The following is a 21,938-nucleotide window of genomic DNA, read 5'->3' as shown; positions in this document are numbered from 1 at the left end:
ACAAGCAGGGGAATATGGGTGTTCCCCTTCCCAGAGGTTTAAGATGTCAGGGCAGAACATGGTGTGCCGAGGTGGGCCATTGTCCCCGATCCCAGGGGCGGAGGAGGAGGAGGAGGAGGGGGGACGATGAAGGTGGAAGAGGATGACTCTGATCGACATCAGACAGTTTGACTCTGTCAGGAAGAGAAGGTGGAGAGATCCAGAAGAGGGGAGTTGAATCGCTCTCTCCCCCAGAAACACTCAAAGAAGACCGGGGGAAATATGCGGTGAGTGTTTTTAATGTTTCACATCTTGATTCGCGGATGGTTATCTATTTAGTTCCACACAGACCTTAACTACATCCATCATTATATTATGTATAATCTTTATTCACGGTCTCTTTTAAGAATATAATGAAGAATACATATAATCAATCTTACATTTTTTTTATCAGAAACAAATTGTACTAAAAGACAGATTAGAGGGAAAATCAGTTCAGTCTAAAATCTGCATTTTTAGAGTCACAAAGCTGGTTAGGTCATCATGCTAACTTTACAAAGCTAAGCTAATCTGGACGAGGTTTCATCTCTGAATCATCGGAGAAGCATCGCGCTCTCATTGAGCGTGACCTGAGGATGCTCTCTGTGGGCACTTTAGATCTACAGATAATTCACTGTGTGTTTGGAAGCTGCACAGCTACAGTGACACACACTGTTGGAGATGAAGAGGCGGCCGGAAGGCTGGGGGTTCGATCCCCAGCTCCTGCAGCCACCATGTGTCCTCGGGCAAGGCACTTAACCCCAACTAAACCGGTCTTGGCACCAAGATGGATTTTGAGCAAACAGATTAAAAAATCAGCGGCTTCTAAAGCAGAACATCCTCTCTACAGAAATATTTGACTCGAGAATTGCTCTGTGTTGTTCTCAGACGCTTGGACTCCACCGTGCTCCTCACGTTTCAAACGTTTGTTTTTTCAAAGGTGTATGTATTACCGATGATGATGGAGTTTATGGCAGCTGTCAAACTAATCTGTGTTCCAGTTACAGTCCCTCGGGAAGGCTTGACTGGACAGTAGACTGTTACGTATTTATGACACGAAAGTCTGCTTCTGTACTCTCACTGGCCTTTTGGAAGCATCTCCTGGGACACAGATAATAGCGCTGCATGGCCTGAAGGGAATACTGACATTAAGACCGTAACCCAGGCTGGAAAACAGGAATTGTTTGTGATTTTTTGATTGTTTGTGAACTACTTCTTGCCTGTTTTCCTTTAAAGCCTCTGACTGACGGTCATGAATACAGAATGATATTATGTTAACAATTTAATACACACATGTCGTACTAAATGTGGTGGTTCTTGGAAATAGATTAGATCTCAGCCTTGTAAAAATGCAGGTGTTAAAATGAAGGCTCTGTGCCTATTATCATTAAATATGAGAGCAGTTATCACTTCAGATAGAAGTGATTGTAGCCGAGCTAAAAAGCCTCTGCATGTTTCTAATAAGCTCCAGCAGCAGAAAGCTGCTCAAACTAGGATCAATGTTGGAGATGAAACATGGAGAGAGGTTAGAACGCAGAAAGCTTTACAGACCCATGCAGAGCTGGCTAAACACTGAAGCTACAGTGTCTCTACATGCAGAGCTGGCTAAACACTGAAGCTACAGAGTCCACCACATGCAGAGCTGGCTAAACACTGAAGCTACAGTGTCCACCACATGCAGAGCTGGCTAAACACTGAAGCTACAGTGTCCACCACATGCAGAGCTGGCTAAACACTGAAGCTACAGTGTCCACCACATGCAGAGCTGGCTAAACACTGAAGCTACAGTGTCCACCACATGCAGAGCTGGCTAAACACTGAAGATACAGTGTCCACCACATGCAGAGCTGGCTAAACACTGAAGCTACAGTGTCCACCACATGCAGAGCTGGCTAAACACTGAAGATACAGTGTCCACCACATGCAGAGCTGGCTAAACACTGAAGATACAGTGTCCACCACATGCAGAGCTGGCTAAACACTGAAGCTACAGTGTCCACCACATGCAGAGCTGGCTAAACACTGAAGCTACAGTGTCCACCACATGCTGACCTGTGTTAGAGGAGGGGGCGGGGCCAGCTCTCTGTAATGATTAGAGTTTAGACTGCAGTACTTATTTTAAACACTAGGGGTCAGAGGTGCATATTGCTCCTTTAAAATTCCAATTCATTTAACGTTAAAAGTTGACTTCTTCAGATGTTTGACCTTTGAAGAAAAACCCTGGTACTTATTTTTATTATTTATTAGGCAAATGATTTTCTTGTTGTACTGCTTTGGGAGGAGTCAGAATGAGCTTATTGTTTCAGTGTTGCGTAAACTGTAAACAAAACAGACTCCTCCCATTGTGCAGAGGTGTTAGTTAGTTGGAGAGGTGACACATACTCTGAAATCAGGTCAAATTAAGACTTGACCTCCCTTTTTTATGAAAACAATAGTAGTGCAGGAAGAGCAACATCTGGGCTGATTGCTATTTAGTCTTTGATGACACCTGGAGTCTGTTAGTCTTCCTCACAGGTGCCCTAAAACGACGACATAAGAGTAAAAGTTCAAACCTTCTCTGAAGTGAACGATTTGAGCAGACAAGTAAAGCATAAGCTCTTCTCAGCTTTTGGTTTAAAAGAGTTTTACAACAACCAAACAGTGTTTTGAAATAATGCCTTGTTAGCATGGCTAGGACTTAGGGCGTAAAATGTTAAAGGTAACACACTGTTCTCTTCTTCAACCAGTGTAAATAATTCTAAGAGCTCTTCTAAACGTGTGTGAAGTGTGTTGTTGTAAATCCACTCTGATCCTGTATTTGATCATGTCTATAAACCCCTCTATTTCAGCCCTGCTCAGAACAGGCTGTTTCTGTGTCTGTAGCTTTAAATATGTAAATGAGCTGTGTCTGGCCACGCCCCCTCTCTGGAAGGGCTCGGGTGTACTCGCTGCTTTCTGGCTCCATGTCCTATTGTTTACGGTGAGAAGGCAGACTCAGAGGGCAGAACAAACACCTAGCTGTGGAAGTGTCACCCACCTGGGGGAGGGGCTACTGCCCTTTGTGATGTCATGAAGGGAAAATCTCCAAACAGCCTGTTTGAGCACACATTTTCTGAAAAGTGGAGCAGGCAGCGGATGGAGAGGATGGATTTTTCTCATCATTGGGCGCTTTGTATACAGACCAGTGCACATGTCAGTGCAAAAATAATAGTGGAGGAATAAAAGGAATAGTAGGATTTCACTCTTCAGAAAAACTTTATTGACACACGCTCATTGACAGAAACACTTAAAGGTCGTACCAAAGAATACAGTCTAGTATCACTCTAAAGGCTGATTCTCATGAATCTCTTTATTTGTCTTCACAGGTTTCCACTCCTCTGGCTGATAGGTCTTCTTGCAGGGCTGGAATGCTGCTGTGCAGGTATCTAACCTTAAACATCCCTATCAATGCTGCTCCTACTGAATTTTAAATACCATAAACACATTGATAAGGAATAGGTCGACACAAAATCAGATTCATTTTTTTCTCCGTCTTCTCTCCAGTTGCTGACCTGAATGACTGCGAGGCCGCAGGCAGCAAGTGCCACCCGCAGGCTGAGTGCTTGAAGGTCAACAACAACTTCACCTGTGCCTGCCGCATGGGTTTCCAGGGCGACGGTCTGCTGTGCAGCGACATCGATGAATGTCTTAGCGGCCTGCACGACTGTCACCGGAGAGCTCGCTGCAATAACACTCTAGGCAGCTACAGCTGCATCTGCAGCGATGGATATATTGGAGAGGGTAAAAACTGCCAGGACATTGATGAGTGCCAAAAAGAAAATGGTGATTGCCATCCTAACGCCCTCTGTACAAACACTGAGGGGGGGCGACAGTGTCAGTGTAATAGTGGCTTCCTGGGAAACGGCTTCCAGTGCTCTGATATCAATGAATGCGCTAACCAAAGAACTTGCCACTGGAACGCCACGTGCACCAACAACCCCGGGTCCTACGTGTGTACTTGCAATTCTGGATATAAAGGCAACGGAAACTACTTGTGTCTTGACATAGATGAATGTTCAGAGACTCCTCAGGTGTGTTCTTCGTCCCTGGGCTACAGAGGATGTAAAAATCTGCCCGGCTCTTATCGCTGCACATGCAGCACAGGCTTTGAGAGTAACGGTCGGAGCTGTGTGGACATCGATGAATGTGCAAACAACATCTGTAGTCTGTACGCAGACTGTGTGAACACCATGGGGTCATACCGGTGTACCTGCAACAGTGGTTTTGTCGGAAATGGACTGACATGTGCCGACATAAATGAATGTAATGAAGGCAATCAGTGTGACCCTAACTCTGTCTGCATCAACCGGCTGGGGAGTTATGAGTGCTCTTGTCAGAATGGTTTTGTAGGAGATGGCCGACTTTGTGATGACATCGATGAGTGCGAAACACCAGGCATCTGCCCTTCTGCCACGACTTGTGTCAACACTGGCGGGTCGTATTACTGCGACTGTGGAAGTGGCTTCATCTTCAATAATTCCAAGTGCCAAGACCTGGATGAGTGCATGGCAGGCGGCTGCGACCCGGATGCTATCTGCACAAATTCCCCAGGCGCCTTCACTTGTCAGTGTGCAGCAGGGTACAGAGGAGATGGCTTCACCTGTGAGGATATAGATGAGTGCTCACTGGCTAAGCAGTGCCACTCTAATGCCCTATGCTTGAACCTTCCCGGCTCCTATAACTGCACCTGTAGTGTAGGTTACTCTGGAGATGGGGCGATCCAATGCAAGGATGTAAACGAGTGTCTGGTGGATAATGGGGGCTGCAGAAACAGAGCTACATGCGTCAACAACCAAGGTTCCTTCTCTTGCTTGTGTGAATCAGGCTTCCTCCTGCTCAACCGGACTTTTTGCCAGGATATAAACGAGTGTGAAGAAGTGGACGATCGATGTGGAGTGAACGAAGAATGCAAGAATAACGATGGGTCGTACGAGTGCCCGTGCAGAGTTGGTTACTTCCGCCCTGCCAGCGACATGGACTGTGTTGATGTGGACGAGTGCAAAGACAACCCCTGTCATGTCAACGCAACGTGTCTCAACACCATCGGGTCGCACACGTGCACCTGTAAGCGAGGCTTTGCAGCAAATGGCACCCAGTGTGAAGACATCGATGAGTGTTCTGAACAGGGTACATGCCATCCACAGGCGCTGTGCACTAACTTCATAGGGGGCTTCTTTTGCTCCTGTCTGCAGGGTTTCAAGGGGGATGGCTTCTCCTGTAAGGATGTGGATGAGTGTGCCCTCTCTGACACCACATGCTCTGCCTTCTCAACGTGTATCAACTCCCCTGGTGCCTATGTCTGCTCATGTCTGAACGGCACTGTGGCCTTCAATGACACCTGTGTGACACCCAGTCCGTTGTGTGACCCGGCCTGCCACAGTCGCGGCCTGTGCCACCGATCACCTGCTGGATACCAGTGTGTGTGTGACCTGGGTTATGTTGGGGATGGGCTGACCTGCTCTGATATTGACGAGTGCCAGAGGGAAAATATATGTCCTGAAAATGAAACTGAGTGCATCAACATCCCAGGATCCTTTTCCTGTGTCTGCAAGAAAGGCTACGCTCTCAATGGAACAAAGTGTTTTGGTAAATCTTTATTGTTTCTTTCTAAGTGATTCCATCTACCGTTCATTAAAGTTAATGTAGTTCTAGGACCTGCAAAACTCAACAGTGAAACAACATCAGCTCCTCTCGTCAACACCAGGATTACTAGTCTGTTTGTAAATCAAGCTCTATAAATAAAGCAACCAAACATAGAAGGTAAATGTGTGATTTCTTTGGCTTTGATCAATTGTGCATACTACGAGAGTGGCTCTAAAAACATGGACGCAGTCTCAGTGATGAGACAAGTTGGTTTCAGATGGGGCTTTTGGCGGCTGCCATGTTGGAAATGCTGACTTAACCAAACTGCAGACTAATTCAAAAACAAAGAAGGAAAGTGAAGGGGGCCTTAAGTCTCCTTGAAAATAACCACAACATGTAACATGTACATCCATCTGTCAGTCAACTCAGCCAAGCCCCTCATCATGCACATTTTAAAACGTTAGCCCTAACCCTCATAAGAAGATAAATAAGCTGTCTGAGGTTGCTGATTGATGCTGATTAATACCATTCATTCAGAAAGAGAGGGGACGCACCACTGAAACATGTCACATCACTCAGTCCTCCAAGCAGGTCTGACACATTTCTAAAATTTGAAACCAGACATGTCACTTTCAAAAATTTGAGTCCATCCCTTTATCCAAAAGTCTGACACATTTTACGTCCTACAAGCATTCACCAAAACAAGTAGTTTGATTCTTGTCAAAGTTTAATTTCTCTCCACATTCTGTTTTCTTTCTAGATGTGAACGAGTGTGAGACAGGGCAGCAGGAGTGCAGTGACTTTGCTCAGTGTGTCAACACAATTGGCAGCCATTCCTGCCTCTGTCTGAGTGGATTTAAAGGTGACGGGAAAAACTGCTCAGGTGTGTATTGATTCCTCATTATGAACTTGTATGTTGACCGATAAGTGGGCACTCCTTTGAACTTTCTCTTAGCATAATTTGGGGCTTTTTGCCTGACACTGTCCCATTTTGGATAAATTATAGACTTTGATGAGTGCCAAGTCCAAAATGGAGGATGCCATCCAGTTGCCAGCTGCTCTAACACACTTGGATCTTTCTTCTGTGCCTGCCCGACTGGCATGGAGGGCGATGGCTTTGACTGCCAGGATGTGAATGAATGCGGGCAGAACTCTACGCTGCCAAACAACTGCAGCTCCCAGGCTTCATGCCACAACACAAACGGGTCCTACATCTGTCGCTGCAGCGATGGATACCGGGGTGACGGCTTTGTTTGTGATGACGTGGATGAATGCCAGCTGGACACCACCTGCAGCAGGAACATGTCGTGCAGCAACACTCCTGGTTCTTATGCCTGTTCGTGTATGTTGGACTTGGTGTATGAAGAGGGCACATGCGTGAGTGAAGACACCTGTCTGAATGCGAGTGAGGTCTGCCATCCAGTAGCCAAGTGCCAGCCACATCAGGGCTCCTTCTACTGTCAATGCCGGGACGGTTACATGGGAAGTGGCACAGAATGCTTGGATGTGAATGAATGCGAACAATTGGACAGTGAAGTCTGCCCAGGCTCCTCCCACTGCGTCAACACCAACGGCTCATATCTCTGTAATTGCTGGGACGGGTTTAGAGGCAACGGGACTCATTGCCAGGACATGGATGAATGTTCTACCGGGAACTTTACTTGCCCCTTCAACAGTACTTGTTCTAACACTGAAGGGAGCTATGAATGTACCTGCGTCCAAGGCTTCTCCCGCAATGCTTCCCTGTGTTTGGATGTTGATGAGTGCTCCCTTGGTGTAAACCAGTGCCCTGATTTCTCCAACTGCCTGAACACAGTTGGATCTTATGTCTGCGAGTGCTGGGAAGGATACCATGACAACAACACCATCTGCAAGGATATAGATGAATGTCTGCTCAACTCAACCTGCCCTGAATATAGCTCCTGCATCAACACGAATGGAAGCCACCAGTGTGTCTGTGATGCAGGGTTTTCCAGCGTTGATGACTTGTGTGTAGACGTTGATGAATGCAGTGACAAAGGGGCTGGGGATCTTTGCACCAATGGCACATGTGTGAATGCGATTGGCTCGTATTACTGTGAGTGCAACGGAGGATTCTGGAGTAATGGGACGGAGTGCATGGATGTCGATGAATGCTTGGCCTCCCTAAACTCCTCAGTGTGTCAACCCTACTCTGCGTGCATCAACATCCCAGGGTCCTTCCGTTGCCCCTGTAATGAGGGGTTCATACTGAATGGTACCGAGTGTCAGGATGTGGATGAGTGTCATGATCCAAATGGCGTCCCTTGCCCTGAGCACTCATTATGCAACAACACAGCAGGGTCCTTCTTCTGCCTGTGTCTACCCGGGTACAAGCCTGTCAGCCTGGGCTGTGACGATATCGATGAATGCAGTGACAACGCCACCTGTCGTTTTGACCAGGTGTGCACCAACCTGCCAGGGACAGTCGACTGCTCCTGTCCGCCGGGGTTTCACGAGAAAGAAGAGGCATGTGTCGATTCCAATGAATGTGACACTTCCCCATGCCACCCCTTAGCGCGGTGCTGGAACACCCCAGGCACCTTTTCATGCCACTGCCCGTTCGGCTTTGCTGGAAATGGCTCCTGGTGCAAAGATGTGGATGAGTGTGTCGCCTTGACAAGACCTTGTCACCCCCTTGCTCGATGCTACAACACCCCAGGATCGTTTGTATGTGTGTGCATGCCCGGTTATGTAAGCATCGGGCCTCAGTGTGTCGACTTTGACGAGTGCCAAGAGGATAACGGGCAGTGTCACTCAGCCGCCACCTGCTCCAACTATGCAGGAGGTTTTAAATGCTCATGCTCGCAGGGATGGCGTGCTACCAAAGACAACGGTCGTGGAAAAGAAGGATGTGTTGACTGGGATGAATGTGCATCACCCAAAGTGTGTCCTGGACAAACGTCCTGCACCAACCTGCCAGGGACTTACAACTGCTCCTGTCCCCAAAACAGCACAGAGTGCAGAGAGATGCTTCAGAAGGGTCAGCTATGTTTATGTTAATCACTCTGTTTATTTATTGAGTCCTGCTGCTCCGTCGAGCTGAACAGCTAAAACAACTCATCAGTCATTTTAACAGGTTTTCATTAAAGACAGACTTTTAGCTTGTTGCAAACTAACTACGACTTTGCTGACTGAATTCAAACCCTCAAATAGCTGTCGTGTTATCCAGCCTGCTTTTGGAAGTTGATGCAAGCTTTGAGTTGATTAAAAAAAAACGTTTTAAAGAAAGGGTTGTAATAAAGGGTCTCAAATCTATCTAGGAAGTAATCTCTGTCCAACCCAGTTAGCTAGAAATGCTAAAAGGATAGCAACTTCTGGAGACAGAATAATCACCATTTCAGTAATTCTTTACGTTTGATTTTTTTTTTTGGTGTGGAGAAGGACAAACAGGGTGAACACACACTGCTCCTCAGTGCAGGGGAATATAATTCTTTGCTGCCTCATCTTCATCCATGTTTTACCATTCAAGGTTTTTAAAAGACATCTGCTTCCTTTCATTACTTCCCAGGTGGTTAAGTACGGGAGCATGTTGTAATCACTTGAGAAAATATCGCTCAGCTTTGAATTTTGAAATATCAGAATGTAAAAAATCCCGACAGCAGCTCTTAGTGGGACCACTTAAAGTAGCAAGCGGTCCCAGACTGTTTAGTTTAACACAGTTTTTAAATAATATGGATGGTATTGATATTGGTTTGTCGACTTCTTAGATCTTTGCAAGCCTCCTAACTCTTGTTAATTCATTTCCTGTCTTCAGTGTCCTCGATGACTCAAAACACAGCTAGCTCATGTTGTGTGTCAGTAAAGAGGGCAGCGATAGGCTAGCGTTCAGACAATCCTTCTGAGAACACAAGAGGAGCCCTGTTGGGATGAAACCCAGTCTGATGTGCTGATTCGATTTCACTTGTTCCTCGTGTTTAACTAAAACATGTGATGACTTACCCTCCCCCCCCCTCGCAGAGAGCATCCTGTACCCCTTTGGAGCAGAGGTCGGCGATACAGCAGTAAAGATCGACGCAGAAGATGGAAACTCTCCGTACATCACTCCGCCGATGGGTTTCCCCTTTTTGGGAAAACTGTACGATCGGCTTTATGTGAGTTACACAAAAAATACCAGAAATGTTTATCAGAGAGGGGTAGATCTCTGCAGACGGTTGTTCAACCACAACTCATAAAAAAGGTTGGGACAAAATGTGATGTTTTCTAAAACTCTGTCAAATCAAAGTTTAGATAGATAGATTGATACTTTATTGAGTTTCACTGAGGAGAGTTTTCAGTGACCTTAGATGCAGTTTGTGTCCAAAAAGTCAAAATGCTCCTTAAAAGCGGCGTTTTCAAAAACATCCGCTTACGTGTGGACGAGTTGTAAAAAGACTCGGAGGGTCTTCATGGCAGGTGTCCCTAGTTACACAGGGAACACAATAAGGGTGTTAACGTTAGAGGACATGCACAAGGCCAGAATCACCGAGTAAAACAGGAAACACTATCGATGCAAAAAAAAAAAAGACAAAATAAAACAGGAAACTCCTTTCAAAATAAACTCTAGAACACGTGACACTCGACTTTGTTATTTGAAAGAAATACAGACTGACTAAAAGATAAACCTTCCTGTCTGATATCGTGTGTCTGACCTTCTCCGTCTCAGTTTTCTGATAACGGCCTCGTTCAGTTCCAATCCCTCGCGGAGAATGAGCAGTACCTGCTGCCGGCGCCCTCAGCCGACGGTTTCCCAGACAACATGAACGTGTCTCTGTTGGCCGTGTTCTGGGACGATGCTGACCTCACCCTCGGGGACGGACAGCTGCTCTACCAGGTGAGCTACCCGGGCTGCGTAGCCGCTCAGCTAACGTGAACTAAAACTTTGTGCTGCAACTTTTGAAACGCCCTCTCGCCGTCAGGAGTACCACGGGCGGGTCGTGTCGGACGTCTACTCTCAGATAGTTTTCAACCGTACGGCTGATGAGGTGACAAAGTTTGAGGAGCGGAGAAACAAGCCGGCCTTCCGCCCCGCCTGGATCCTCAAGGTCACCTGGGACAGCGTGATGCCCGTCTCTTACCAGAAAGTCAACTTCTCAGAGGTGACGACCATTTTTTTTAAGCATTTCACATCTTAAAATTAGACGTGTATCCGGACTCGTCAGGTGAATGGGACAGTTGTTTTTGCAGCATTGTGATTGGTGTTTTTCCAGACAAACACGTTTCAGTGCATCCTGACCACAGACGGCGCCCGCTCCTTCGCCCTCCCCCGTTACGGAGAGATGTTCTGGGGTCCCGGTCAGAGGAAACACCACGACGCCCTCATCGGATACACGGATGGAAAATCCTCCTTCAGGGAACCAACCGTCCCACCTGGGAACCTCTTCGGACCCGGAGGTAGATACAGGCCACAGCAGGTGAAAGGCATCATGGGAAAGTTGGGTCAGCAGGTGTATGATCTGACAGATCGGGCGGGGTCGGACGTGGATCCTCGCATCAGATGCCAGACGTGGGCCCTGAAGGAGCCGGAGCCCTCGCAGTGGATGGAACATCTCTTCTCGTGTCCCTGCACGCGCTCGCAGGCTCTGGAGGATCTGTCCTTCCTGCAGGACACGGCCGACCCGGGGACACGAGTGAAGACACTGAGGGGTCAGCGGTGGGGGGGCGCGGGGGGACACGTGTTCAGGTCCATCCTGTCTAACAGACTAGGCTCAGGGAAGAGGTGCGTGTACGAACCGGACGGCCCGCTGCTGGCCGGCTTCAGTGAGCGCTACTTCTCCAGACACAGCATCCAGAAACACATCGGTAAGACACGGAGCTTAAAACACAAAACTCTCCTGCTGGTCTGATAAACAATAAGACTACGGCCTCTGTGTGTGGATTGTGCATTTGCTGCCTCGTTCAAAGAGCCAATCAGCTGCTGGGATCAAACCCTCGGCCTCCTGCTCCCGCCCTCTCTACAGTCTCTTCCCTCCTCTGTGCAGATGACGACCTCCTGCCGTTCCAGTGGTGCTGCATGGAGTCTCCCCTGTGCCACCTCTACCTGAACAGGAGACCTCTTGACCGTTGCCAAGGTTACGGCTGTTCCAATTCAGACGGCTGCACTCCCGCCACGAAGGCGACGCAGGGCTCAGGTGAGCGGCCCGCTGTCTCGATTAATATTTTTTTAACATATTTAAAAAAAAAACAAAAAAAATAACACGTTCAACAATTTCTCATGATTAATCCAAAAACTGATAATTTCATAAGTGTGTGATCAGGGCTGCGTCACCCCGAGCTCTCTACCTGATCATAGCAGACTCAGTCAGATCTCAAAATGTAGTCAGATAAAAGGGGGGGGGGTCTCTGGTGTCTGATGAGATGAGGTCGGTAAGAGTGCTGCAGAAACAGAAGTTATTTTACATTTCAGATTAAAAGTTAAAACAGGTTCAGCGTAGAGGGAGTGCTTTGTGCACAGGAGGCGAAAACCAAAGTAAAGCTCTTTGAGTTTGTGTGGAGTTTGGCGCCCCCATGTGGTCAAAATATGAAGTTACATTTAGAGTGCTGGTAATCTGAAACTGGACATTTCTGCAAAGTCTTGACAGGATCAAGTTTATCGAATCCAGTTTTTTTGCTGTTGTTGTTGTTTTAGATTCAACCTTTTGAACAATAGTTATTTTCACATGATGGTGCGAAATATTTACTGGCTTTTTTCAGTTCCTTTGAATTTGACCTTATAGGTTGTATATCTGTGATTTCCTGCCCCTACAATCGTGTAATGAATTTAAATAGCTCTCCTGTGTGTATTTCCCTGCAGCGATGGTGTTCGGCTGCCTCCACTTCATCACCTTCGATGGGACGGAGTACTCCTTCAAAGCTCTGGGAGAGTTTGTGATCCTGCGTCTGTCCTCCACCAGCGGCTCCAACATCTTCACCCTGCACGGACACACGGACCGGCTGCACACACACACCACCAGTGTGGTGGAGGTCCCAGCGGTGGTGCGCATGGCTGCCTTCCACCAGGGCATCGGCAAGGTCAGGGTGTGTGTGTGTGTGTGTGTGTGTGTGTGTGTGTGTGTGTGTGTGTGTGTGTGTGTGTGTGTGTGTGTGTGTGTGTGTGTGTGTGTGTGTGTGTGTGTGTGTGTGTGTGTGTGTGTGTGTGTGTGTGTGTGTGTGTCACATTAAGACAGTGTGTGTGTGTGTCATTGAATGCTACTCTCATGTTTGTGTGTGAATCACTTAGCTGTCTATGGGATGGTAATTAGCCTAGCTTAGCATAACTAAGAAGAAAAAACATTATTCTCTTTTACAAACTCAAACTTTAAGACAAATCTAATCCATGCAGTTTCATCCACTTTCGACCAAAACAGTCTGTTATTGTACCAGGCTGCTTGCGGCCAGCTCCAAGTGGACACTTAAGGAACTGCAGCTTGTTGCACTTTAGCTGTGGCTTCATTTTCCAAGCTAGACGTTGCAGCTTTCTCTCAAACTTAAGAAACTATTTATTTTACTCGCCAGTGTTTCTGCAGGGTGAAACTAATTCTGTTAGCGGTTAAAGGAGTTTGTTAAGCTAACAAACGAAGACGTCCTGGTCAGTGATGAGGTGGAAATAGCGCCCCCCCTTGGAGAACACTGGACCAGCTGCTGGTGAATCTCAAACTTCGTGTTTTATTTTCAGATTGAGTGGAGATGTGCAGACGCAGGAGACGGGCTGCAGCTGTTTGTGGATGATGCAGAGGTCCCAGTCACAGTTGGTAATTACCAACACACACACACACACACACACACACACCTTACACACAGTAAACCCCTCACCACACCTCCTGCCCGCCTATCATCAATGGGGTCTCGAGCCTTTTTCCGTGCATCTCTGGAACTGTCTCCCACAAACCGTCTCTTTCCTGTCAGAAGTCTGGAGTGTCTCCCGGTGGACTGGATCTCCACAGGTGTGTCTCTTTACACCCTGAAAGACGTGTCTTGTGTTTTTATAGGTGTGGTGCACATGGGGGAGGAGGACTTAGCCGTGCGCTGCATGTCAGTGTCTCGCTGTGCGGCCGTGTATGCCGGTGGTCTCCATGTGCTGGTGTGGAAGGTGGAGGGCAGCAAGCAGCTGGCGGCCATGGTGGAGGTTCCTCAGACTTTCTACAACCGAACTGTTGGTCTGATGGGTCTCTGGAGCTCGAACCGCTCCGATGACTTCCTCATGTCGGACGGCAGGCTCCTCCTATCGGCCGACCTCAACCCCCCCTCTGAGGAGAGGCTGCACGACTTCGGCCTGTCCTGTGAGTGGAACATTATAACCGTGACTGACTGAGGGAAACCCTTCGATTGTTAGGCTTCAGATCACAATGTTCACGTGTGTGTGTGTGTGTGTGTGTGTGTGTAGGGGGGGTTCCAATCCCAGAGAGCCTGTTGTTCTCCCCTCCCCCCCTCTCTCCCCTGGTGTCTCCCTCCTTTGAGCAGCTGATCAGCAGCGTCAGTCCCGCTGAGGTGCAGGATCTCAGGAGGACCTGTAGAAGCAGCCTGCAGTGCGTCCACGACACGCTGGCCACCGGCAGCGCCGACCTGGGTCTGCAGACTCTGGACGCCAAGAGGAAGTTTAAGAACCTGGCTCTGATCTATGGTAGGACCAGCTGCGCTTTCACGGAGACTTTAAACAAAACAAAAATCATTAAACTGTGTCTGTTGTTTCCTAGGTAACATGCCTCCCATCGTGACGGAGCCCACAGTGATCCACTTTAAGGTCAACTCTACTCTCAACATCCAGATCGATGCTCAGGACCCAAACGGAGACCCCATCGCCTTCTCGCTGCTCTACCCCCGACCTCCACGTGCCTCCATCGGCAGCGGTGAGTCAGACGCCTTTCTCTCAAACATCCCTCCTCCAGTCTTGTCCGCCTTCTTCTACATCCAGCAGGACTGAGTGTTTCAGAGGTTTCTCTCTGCGTGCAGGAGATCCCTCAGGTAGTTTATGCAAACACACAAAGTGGTCCTGTCGGGCAGCTTTGACCCTCAGGTGTGAGAGTGTGTGTTGTCTGACCCGCTGGTGCGCTGGCCTGCAGGTGACGGCCTCCTGTCCTGGACGCCCCTCAGCACGCAGCCCGTCCAGCTGACCGTCAGAGTCAGCGACGAGGTCAGCAGCTCCCTGTTCACCCCCGTCCTCAGAGTCTGCAACTGCCTGAACGGAGGATCCTGTCAGTACGACAGCGTCACGGAAAACCACCTGCACGGAAAGTTCCAGGTACGGCTACTCGGCTCAGACACCGACTTGTAATGAAGCAACTGGAAAGTAACTTTTTAGAAAGCCTGTCTGGCGTTTTAATTTTCTTGGGCTTTGAAGTTTGCAGCATCGACACAGGCAGTAATGGCTGCAACGAAACTCGAAATCTCTACAGAGAGAGAGAGGCGTGAGGCTCTCGCCGGCGTGCTCGTACGTACGCGAGCGAGCGTCTTGATCTGAGTCATCTCTGGCTCCATCGACGCTCCCTCCATGAATGAACATCTCCCCCGTGGTCACTCCCGACCGACGCCGCTCAGACGGGCCTCGACAGATAAAACCTGTGTTTTTGTTTTCTTGTGTTTGCTTGGATTCTGTGAAGGAGTCAGGGTTGTTCTAGAAGCTTCGTCCGTGCTGAGGAGGACGTCGAGAACGTGCACAGAGCGAAACGTTATTTAGGCGACACAGATAGACAGTGAACATATTTAACATCATTACTGATGATGAGAGAAAAGTGACGTACTGCCCCTTTAATGATGAAGAAACCGAGAGCAGGATGAAGGTGTGTGTGGTGTTTAACCCTTTGTTGCCCTCGCTCTGGTGTGTCCATCAGGTGGTGGGCTGTCTCTGCCCCGAAGGATTCAGCGGAAAGTTCTGCGGCAGCGCTGCAGACGTGTGCAGAGGCCGGCCGTGTTTTCGCGGCGTGCAGTGCCGATCGGCGCCATCGAAGGCGGGACGCTTCACCTGCGCAGAGTGTCCCAGCAACATGGTCTCTGAGGGGAAGCAGGGGTACAAGTGCTTCGAGCACGGTGTGTGTACCCGACTGTGTGACGTTACACGGTTCAGTTTGGAGACCACACACACACACACACACACACACACACACACACACACTCTGTGATTAACCGGACTCTCCTTCCACAGACATGTGCATCCCTCCTTTTCGCTTCCCCTGCCACAAACACGCAGACTGCCTCAGCACCAAACTGAACTACACCTGCACCTGTAAGCCTGGATTCACCGGAGACGGGAAGAACTGCACAGGTAGCCGAAGACCTCGGCGTGAATCTGAAACACAGTCGCTGACAGTTCTTTTCAGCGTCTGTCTGTGTGTGTGTGTGTGTGTGTGTGTGTGTGTGTGTGTGTGTGTGTGTGTGTGTGTGTGTGTGTGTGTGTGTGTGTGTGTGTGTGTGTGTGTGTGTGTGTGTGTGTGTGTGTGTGTGTGTGTGTGTGTGTGTGTGTGTGTGTGTATGTGTGTGTGTGTGTGTGTGTGTGCAGATATAGACGAGTGTGCAGAGCTCTCCACCTGTCCCAACGCAAAGTTTGAGTGTAGGAACACGCCGGGCGCCGTCGACTGTTTCTGCAGGTACCAGAACAACAAGGACGCTGACGGATGTGGTACGTGTTTGACACACTCAAAGAACGTGACGTGTTTTTATTAACGAAGCCCGAATGGATCAGAACCTGAACCAAGTGTTGTGTCTCTCTGCAGGTGACTCTGCTAATCCTCCAGGTAAGACTGACCGTTTCCTGTGGCAGCTTCACCACTGCGTTGCTCTTCTTCTTCTTCTTCTTGAGTTACGATGGTTTACACGCCCTTATATGGTCGTGACGGGTTGTCTCACATTGACAGGGTATAACGTGTTCAACGTCTCTGTGGGCTGGAAGAAGAACCGACCTGAAGGACTCAAACAGGTGTGTGTGTGTGTGTGTGTGTGTGTGTGTGTGTGTGTGTGTGTGTGTGTGTGTGTGTGTGTGTGTGTGTGTGTGTGTGTGTGTGTGTGTGTGTGTGTGTGTGTGTGTGTGTGTGTGTGTGTGTGTGTGTGTGTGTGTGTGTGTGTGTGTGTGTGTGTGTGTGTGTGTGTGTGTGTGTGTGTGTGTGTGTGTGTGTGTGTGTGTGTGTGTGTGTGTGTCTCTTACACTTCACTGAGCTGTCTCCTGCTCCTCAGCTGGTCGACATCCTGTCAGTGGGCTTCCAGAATAAATTCTACAACGCCACTGAGAAGGAGGCAGGGCCGGCGTCGACTCCGGCTGCGACCGAATATCGTATCAACATGTCGAGTGACACGCCGCACTGGTACATCAGAGACTACCTGTCCAGAGTCAGCAGCCACTACGACATCACGGACATACGAGTGGACGGTCCGTGTCTCAGCTTTCTAAGAATTTACACTTTAGAATAAATCAATGTTTTTAACCAAAGAGTTCCTGTTTGGAGAAGGTAGGTAGGAAGGTGTGTGTGTGTGTGTGGGTGAGAATGTATTTCTATGTGACCCACACCCTCTTGTGGACAAAATGAGAATTACAAAAACATACTCTTGGAAGAAGAGGGCTGTGTTTTATTAAATAATCGTTTTGACAAAATAATCTAAAAAATCTGAAATCAAACTCAGGAGAGAAGATGATCATATCAGTTCTTGCCTCTCGGAGCTACGAGGATAACTAAAGCATCAAATCGACCGCAGCTCTTTTAATGACCTTCTGTTTGCACGCCGGCAGATCTGGATGAGTGTAAGACCAAGGAGGCGGCGTGCGTGCCCCCCGCCCTCTGTGCCAACACCTACGGAGGATACAGGTGTATCTGCAACGGCACGACCGACGTGGACGACACTCAGTCCTGTGTGTTAGGTGAGATGACTCTCCATCGATCCTGCTGGGGGGGGAAATCACTGCAGAGCTCATAAACGGACCTGAATCAATATGATGAGGACATTAAGAGCCGCTCGGGTTCTTTTATGACTTTAACTGTGATCAGGTCGTTATTTAAGTCATTATTGTGTCATTTATGAACCAGCTGATGACATTTACACCGTCTTTAACACATATCTTACTGACCCGCCCCTCCCCCACTCTCACCTGCAGACACCGACCAGAAGAGCAATGTGGAACTGGACCTGGTTCTGGGCCTGGTTCTGGGCATCGGCATCCCTCTGCTCCTGCTGCTGCTGCTCGCTGCTCTGGCCTGTTTCTGCTGCAGGAGGAAGGTGACGGGGGAGTGAGTACCTCCACCGAGCATGCTCAGTACAGCTCACACTAACAGCAACGCTAACAGCTTATTGTAGTTTTATATGTTTTAAAAGAGATCTATTTTACTAACTTTCATACTTAATTATGTCAGTCTGGGACTTTATTATCCGATATCAGTAAAAACACTCATTTCAGCCTCTGTACATTTTAGCTGCTGTCTCTTTAAGGCCCTCCTCCCCAACTTCCTTTGATTTCCGGAGTGGGCGTGTCTGACTTAGTTGCTCCATGTTTTGCTCCTAACACATCGGCAGATTAATGAACCAAGTTCTGCAAAGTTCTCGTCACGTCTCGTTCGGATCTGCAGGAAATCCAGGAAGTAATCCAACAGCCGTATGTCTCGTCTGGCACCAAAGTTTGGAAGTTTAACAAGATGGCCGTCGGTACAGACAGACTGTAAAAATGATGCTTATTGTAATTCCACCCCATGCTTTGTGTGTTTACAGTGTGGTGAAATAAGAGACAGAGCAGATCATGCTACTAGCCCTTTTAGTTCTATATAAAATATAAAGTCCTGGTTAGACTTTGTTGGTAAAATCTTTTATTGAAAGGAAAGATAATTCATACAATTTTTAATTAACATTCTCAGTAGTAAAGGTCAAATCTAAATCCACTCTGATCCTGTATTTGATCATGTCTATAAACCCCTCTATTTCAGCCCTGCTCAGAACAGGCTGTTTCTGTGTCTGTAGCTTTAAATATGTAAATGAGCTGTGTCTGACCACGCCCCCTCTCTGGAAGGACTCGGGTGTACTCGCTGCTTTCTGGCTCCATGTCCTATTGTTTACGGTGAGAAGGCAGACTCAGAGGGCAGAACAAACACCTAGCTGTGGGAGTGTCACCCACCTGGGGGAGGGGCTACTGCCCTTTGTGATGTCATGAAGGGAACATCTCCAAACGGCCTGTTTGAGCACACATTTTCTGAAAAGTGGAGCAGGCAGAAGACGGAGAGGATGGACTTTTCTCATCATTGGGGGGTTTGGAGACAGACTGGAGACACATGTTCGAGTCATGTTTTCTTGACCTTAACACACTTCGTCTTGTTTGTGGAGCGATGATCACGATGGAGTCACTGCAGCTCACGCTGTCTGTCAAACTTCTGTGCGGCATCGGAATCGTCTAATGAATTAAAATAATGTGTCGAGGTGGCTCAGCAGAGAGCGAGAGAAGGTTCACTGCAGGTCAAATGAAATATACTGCTGCAGAGAGTGACCACACACACACACACACACACACACACACACACACACACACAGGTCTGCCCAGAGACAATCTTCGGAGCAGCTTGAAGGCTTTAAATCGTGTCCTCTGTTCTGCTGCAGCTCCTTCTGTTTAACTTCGCTCTGCCCACTCTCTTACTATATTAAACAAAAACACTTCCTACTAACTGCTTCGGCCCGGTTATGAAACTGCACTTGGGTAACACTTTGCAGATAGAAGACGCAGTAAACAAGCGTTATAATGACAGGAACACATGTTAGAGTATTCTGATTAAAGCAGCTAATAATCATTGATATAACTGCGAGAATAAAAGATTTTTAAATACTCTATAAGCTACAACGTCCCTCAGGAGTATTTCATGTATTTAAACATGAATGCATCACGTTGGATTAAATCTGCTCCTTCTGCGTAGTACACCTCAAGTCACACGTGCGCGTGTGTGTGTGTGTGTTCATTCAAGTCGTTGTGCATCAGAATGTGTGTGTGTGTGTGTGTGTTCTTGGCCCCTGCGTGTGCGCGCAGATGTACAGCATCTGGGCCAGGTGTTAGTGGGCCACAGAGACTCGTAATCCCCCCTGATGACTGGCCTGCTTTCTGTGCACCCTATGGATGTGACGTCCCGGCATTGTGGGATTATGTTGTTAGATTAGAGTGAATGAGCAGAGGCCGGGGGGAGATGTTGTGCTGTTGTCTTTTCACGGAGATGTTGGATTATGATGTATGATATGATGGTATTTAAGAACCCAGATGTAAACGATGGATTTAACCCATTAAAGCTCAAATAGAACTGTAGTGGAACCGTCATTAAAATAATTAAGATTATTAAGAGCCTTGTGCAGCCTCTGGGCAAGATATCATTGGCAGGAAGAGCGTTTTCGGTTTTTTAACTTTTCTCCACAGAATGATTCATGGCGTCTGCGGCTCATTATCAGAGAGGATCTGCATGTTTGCTCAAAGAACAACCGTAATGATATTCAATCCAAAACATCTGAGCCGCAAATCAGACGACAGCGGGTCTGCGAGGAAGCACCCGAGTGTGTGCTTCTTGTTTTTAATCAGCTTCAGCCCCAGATTACAGCATCTTTCAACACTCTGAATATCTAGGCTACAGCCGGCATGAATATTCATGAGTCACTGACTCTTCCACAACAACAACAACAACTGCTGCTGCTGCTCGTCCGATCGTTTCCATAAAGCCTCGAGTGATTGTTTTAATATAAGAAGACGAGAGCGTTTATCATAAGCAGGAGTCACCACGGAGTGAACCACATGTGCAAAAACAAAACAAACAGCGAGCTCGCAGTTTACTGAGATGAAAACACTGGGATGAGAGGAAACAACAGAGACAGAGGAAGAGATAGATTTAAACTGTTGTTTGGTATGTACAGGCACATTTTAAGGTGTCAAACAGACTCTGAAACAAACATTTCAAAAAGCTGTTCCTGTGCAGATTTCAGCACCATGGACAGAGAACAGATGGCTTATTTACACGCTGCATGCTCAAACTAAACATAGTCAAAGTTTAAGATCATGGAGTCAACGTATGTTGGATTAATCCTGGATAAATCTGCGGGGGGGGGGGGGGCTAATCATGCAAAGCTTTCACAAACTAACAACAGAGAGAGTTGGTCTACAGTGACTCTGTGTTTTCTCTGTGTCTTCCTGCGTTCTGATTGGCTCGTGCGTTTTCTTTCAGCCTCCCTCACCTGATGTCACCTGACTACATCCAGGAGCAGTTCAACCCTCCACCCTTCAACTACGCCGACCCCGCCCTGCACTACCAAACCCACTGCAGCCCCCGGATCATAGACAACATCACACCCAGGCAACGCCACAGATAGCACACACTGAGCACACACACACACACACACATACACACACACATAAAAGAGGTAAAAAATGAGCACTTTGGTTGCCTGTGTGTGTGTGTGCTTGTTTTATAACTGCAGGATGAATGACTCTTATTTATATGGTAACAAAAAAGTAATTAAAGCAAAGTGACTTTAAAAGTCAATTATCAGCGCTCCTCCGGGCTGAGCGATGGAGCTGGAAGTCTTTCTGCCGGGACGACACTTTACAGCCGGAGTCTGAGCCAGCAGAACTCGAGCGCTGATGAAAAGTAGACCTCTGCAGTGGCGTTCTGCTTCCAGCTGATCTGAGGCCAGCAGCCGCTCTGATCGCAACATTAGCATTAGACCGAGTACCTACATGGCGTCAGTCTCCTGCCCTCCGCTCGCCTTCTCCTCCTCTGAGTTCTGGTTCTGGTCCGGAAATTACAGCATCATGCAGCATCAACAAAACGTTACACTAATCCTACTGTTTACCTCGAAGAGATTGTGTCACAGGTGAATCCATCAGTATCCTGCTTCTCTGTGTGACCTCTGTCTTAAGGTCACTCTAAACCCGACGTGTTCACTTGTTGGTTTGTTGGATCATCGTTTCGTTACCACGGAGACGGTTTGTCTTAACTAGCAGAGCGTGACGTCAAAACTAACCTAAATGTTGCAGCAGAAATGGCCAATCAGTGAGCAGCATTTCATGCAGCGTTTGTCACAGTGTCTTATTGTTTCTAAAACAAGCGGGAACCTCCGGTGCAGTACCTGGAGTGTCCACTAGAGGCTGGCTGCAGTACCTGGAGTGTCCACTAGAGGCTGGCTGCAGTACCTGGAGTGTCCACTAGAGGCTGGCTGCAGCAGCACAGGAAGTCACATACACACCCATTCAAACAGCCTGTTTTTACAGCAGACATGAACATGTTTACAGCCTGCTTCAAAAAACCAAATAGGTGTGATTAGCTCATGTCTCCATCCACACACACTGTACGGGGGGAATGTTTTGATGACTCAGCAGTTTTGATTGGATGAAGGATCAGAGTTATCCACAA

The 21,938-nt window shown here is 47.9% G+C and overlaps 1 protein-coding gene across 1 annotated transcript; it reads left to right on the top strand.

Moving 5' to 3' along the window:
- On the top strand, positions 1–20,918 carry LOC306836187 (uncharacterized protein). The gene is made up of 25 exons (XM_079363146.1): positions 1–266; positions 3,363–3,418; positions 3,541–5,622; positions 6,380–6,502; positions 9,598–9,731; positions 10,283–10,450; positions 10,536–10,715; positions 10,827–11,010; positions 11,080–11,418; positions 11,598–11,747; positions 12,410–12,627; positions 13,271–13,346; positions 13,584–13,874; positions 13,979–14,215; positions 14,289–14,441; positions 14,655–14,833; positions 15,423–15,618; positions 15,734–15,853; positions 16,088–16,207; positions 16,302–16,322; positions 16,443–16,504; positions 16,759–16,951; positions 17,309–17,437; positions 17,672–17,804; positions 20,751–20,918. The coding sequence occupies exons 1-25, from the start codon at positions 262–264 to the stop codon at positions 20,893–20,895; spliced, it is 5,694 nt and encodes a 1,897-aa protein (XP_079219272.1). The 5' UTR covers positions 1–261; the 3' UTR covers positions 20,896–20,918.
- The last annotated feature ends 1,020 nt before the right edge of the window (positions 20,919–21,938 follow it).

The sequence above is a fragment of the Symphodus melops genome (assembly GCF_947650265.1).
Source record: "Symphodus melops genome assembly, chromosome: 15".
Classification (NCBI taxonomy): Eukaryota; Metazoa; Chordata; class Actinopteri; order Labriformes; family Labridae; genus Symphodus; species Symphodus melops.
The sequence above is the reverse complement of the archived record's forward strand: the minus strand, read 5'-3'. Positions and strand labels throughout refer to the sequence as shown.

What these genes read in the sequence shown, in the direction of transcription:
- LOC306836187 (XM_079363146.1), top strand. An exon ending in TCCACCAGGGCATCGGCAAG is followed by an intron (nt 12,628 to 13,270) that starts GTCAGGGTGTGT and finishes TTTTATTTTCAG; the next exon opens with ATTGAGTGGAGATGTGCAGA. An exon ending in CAAGGACGCTGACGGATGTG is followed by an intron (nt 16,208 to 16,301) that starts GTACGTGTTTGA and finishes GTCTCTCTGCAG; the next exon opens with GTGACTCTGCTAATCCTCCA.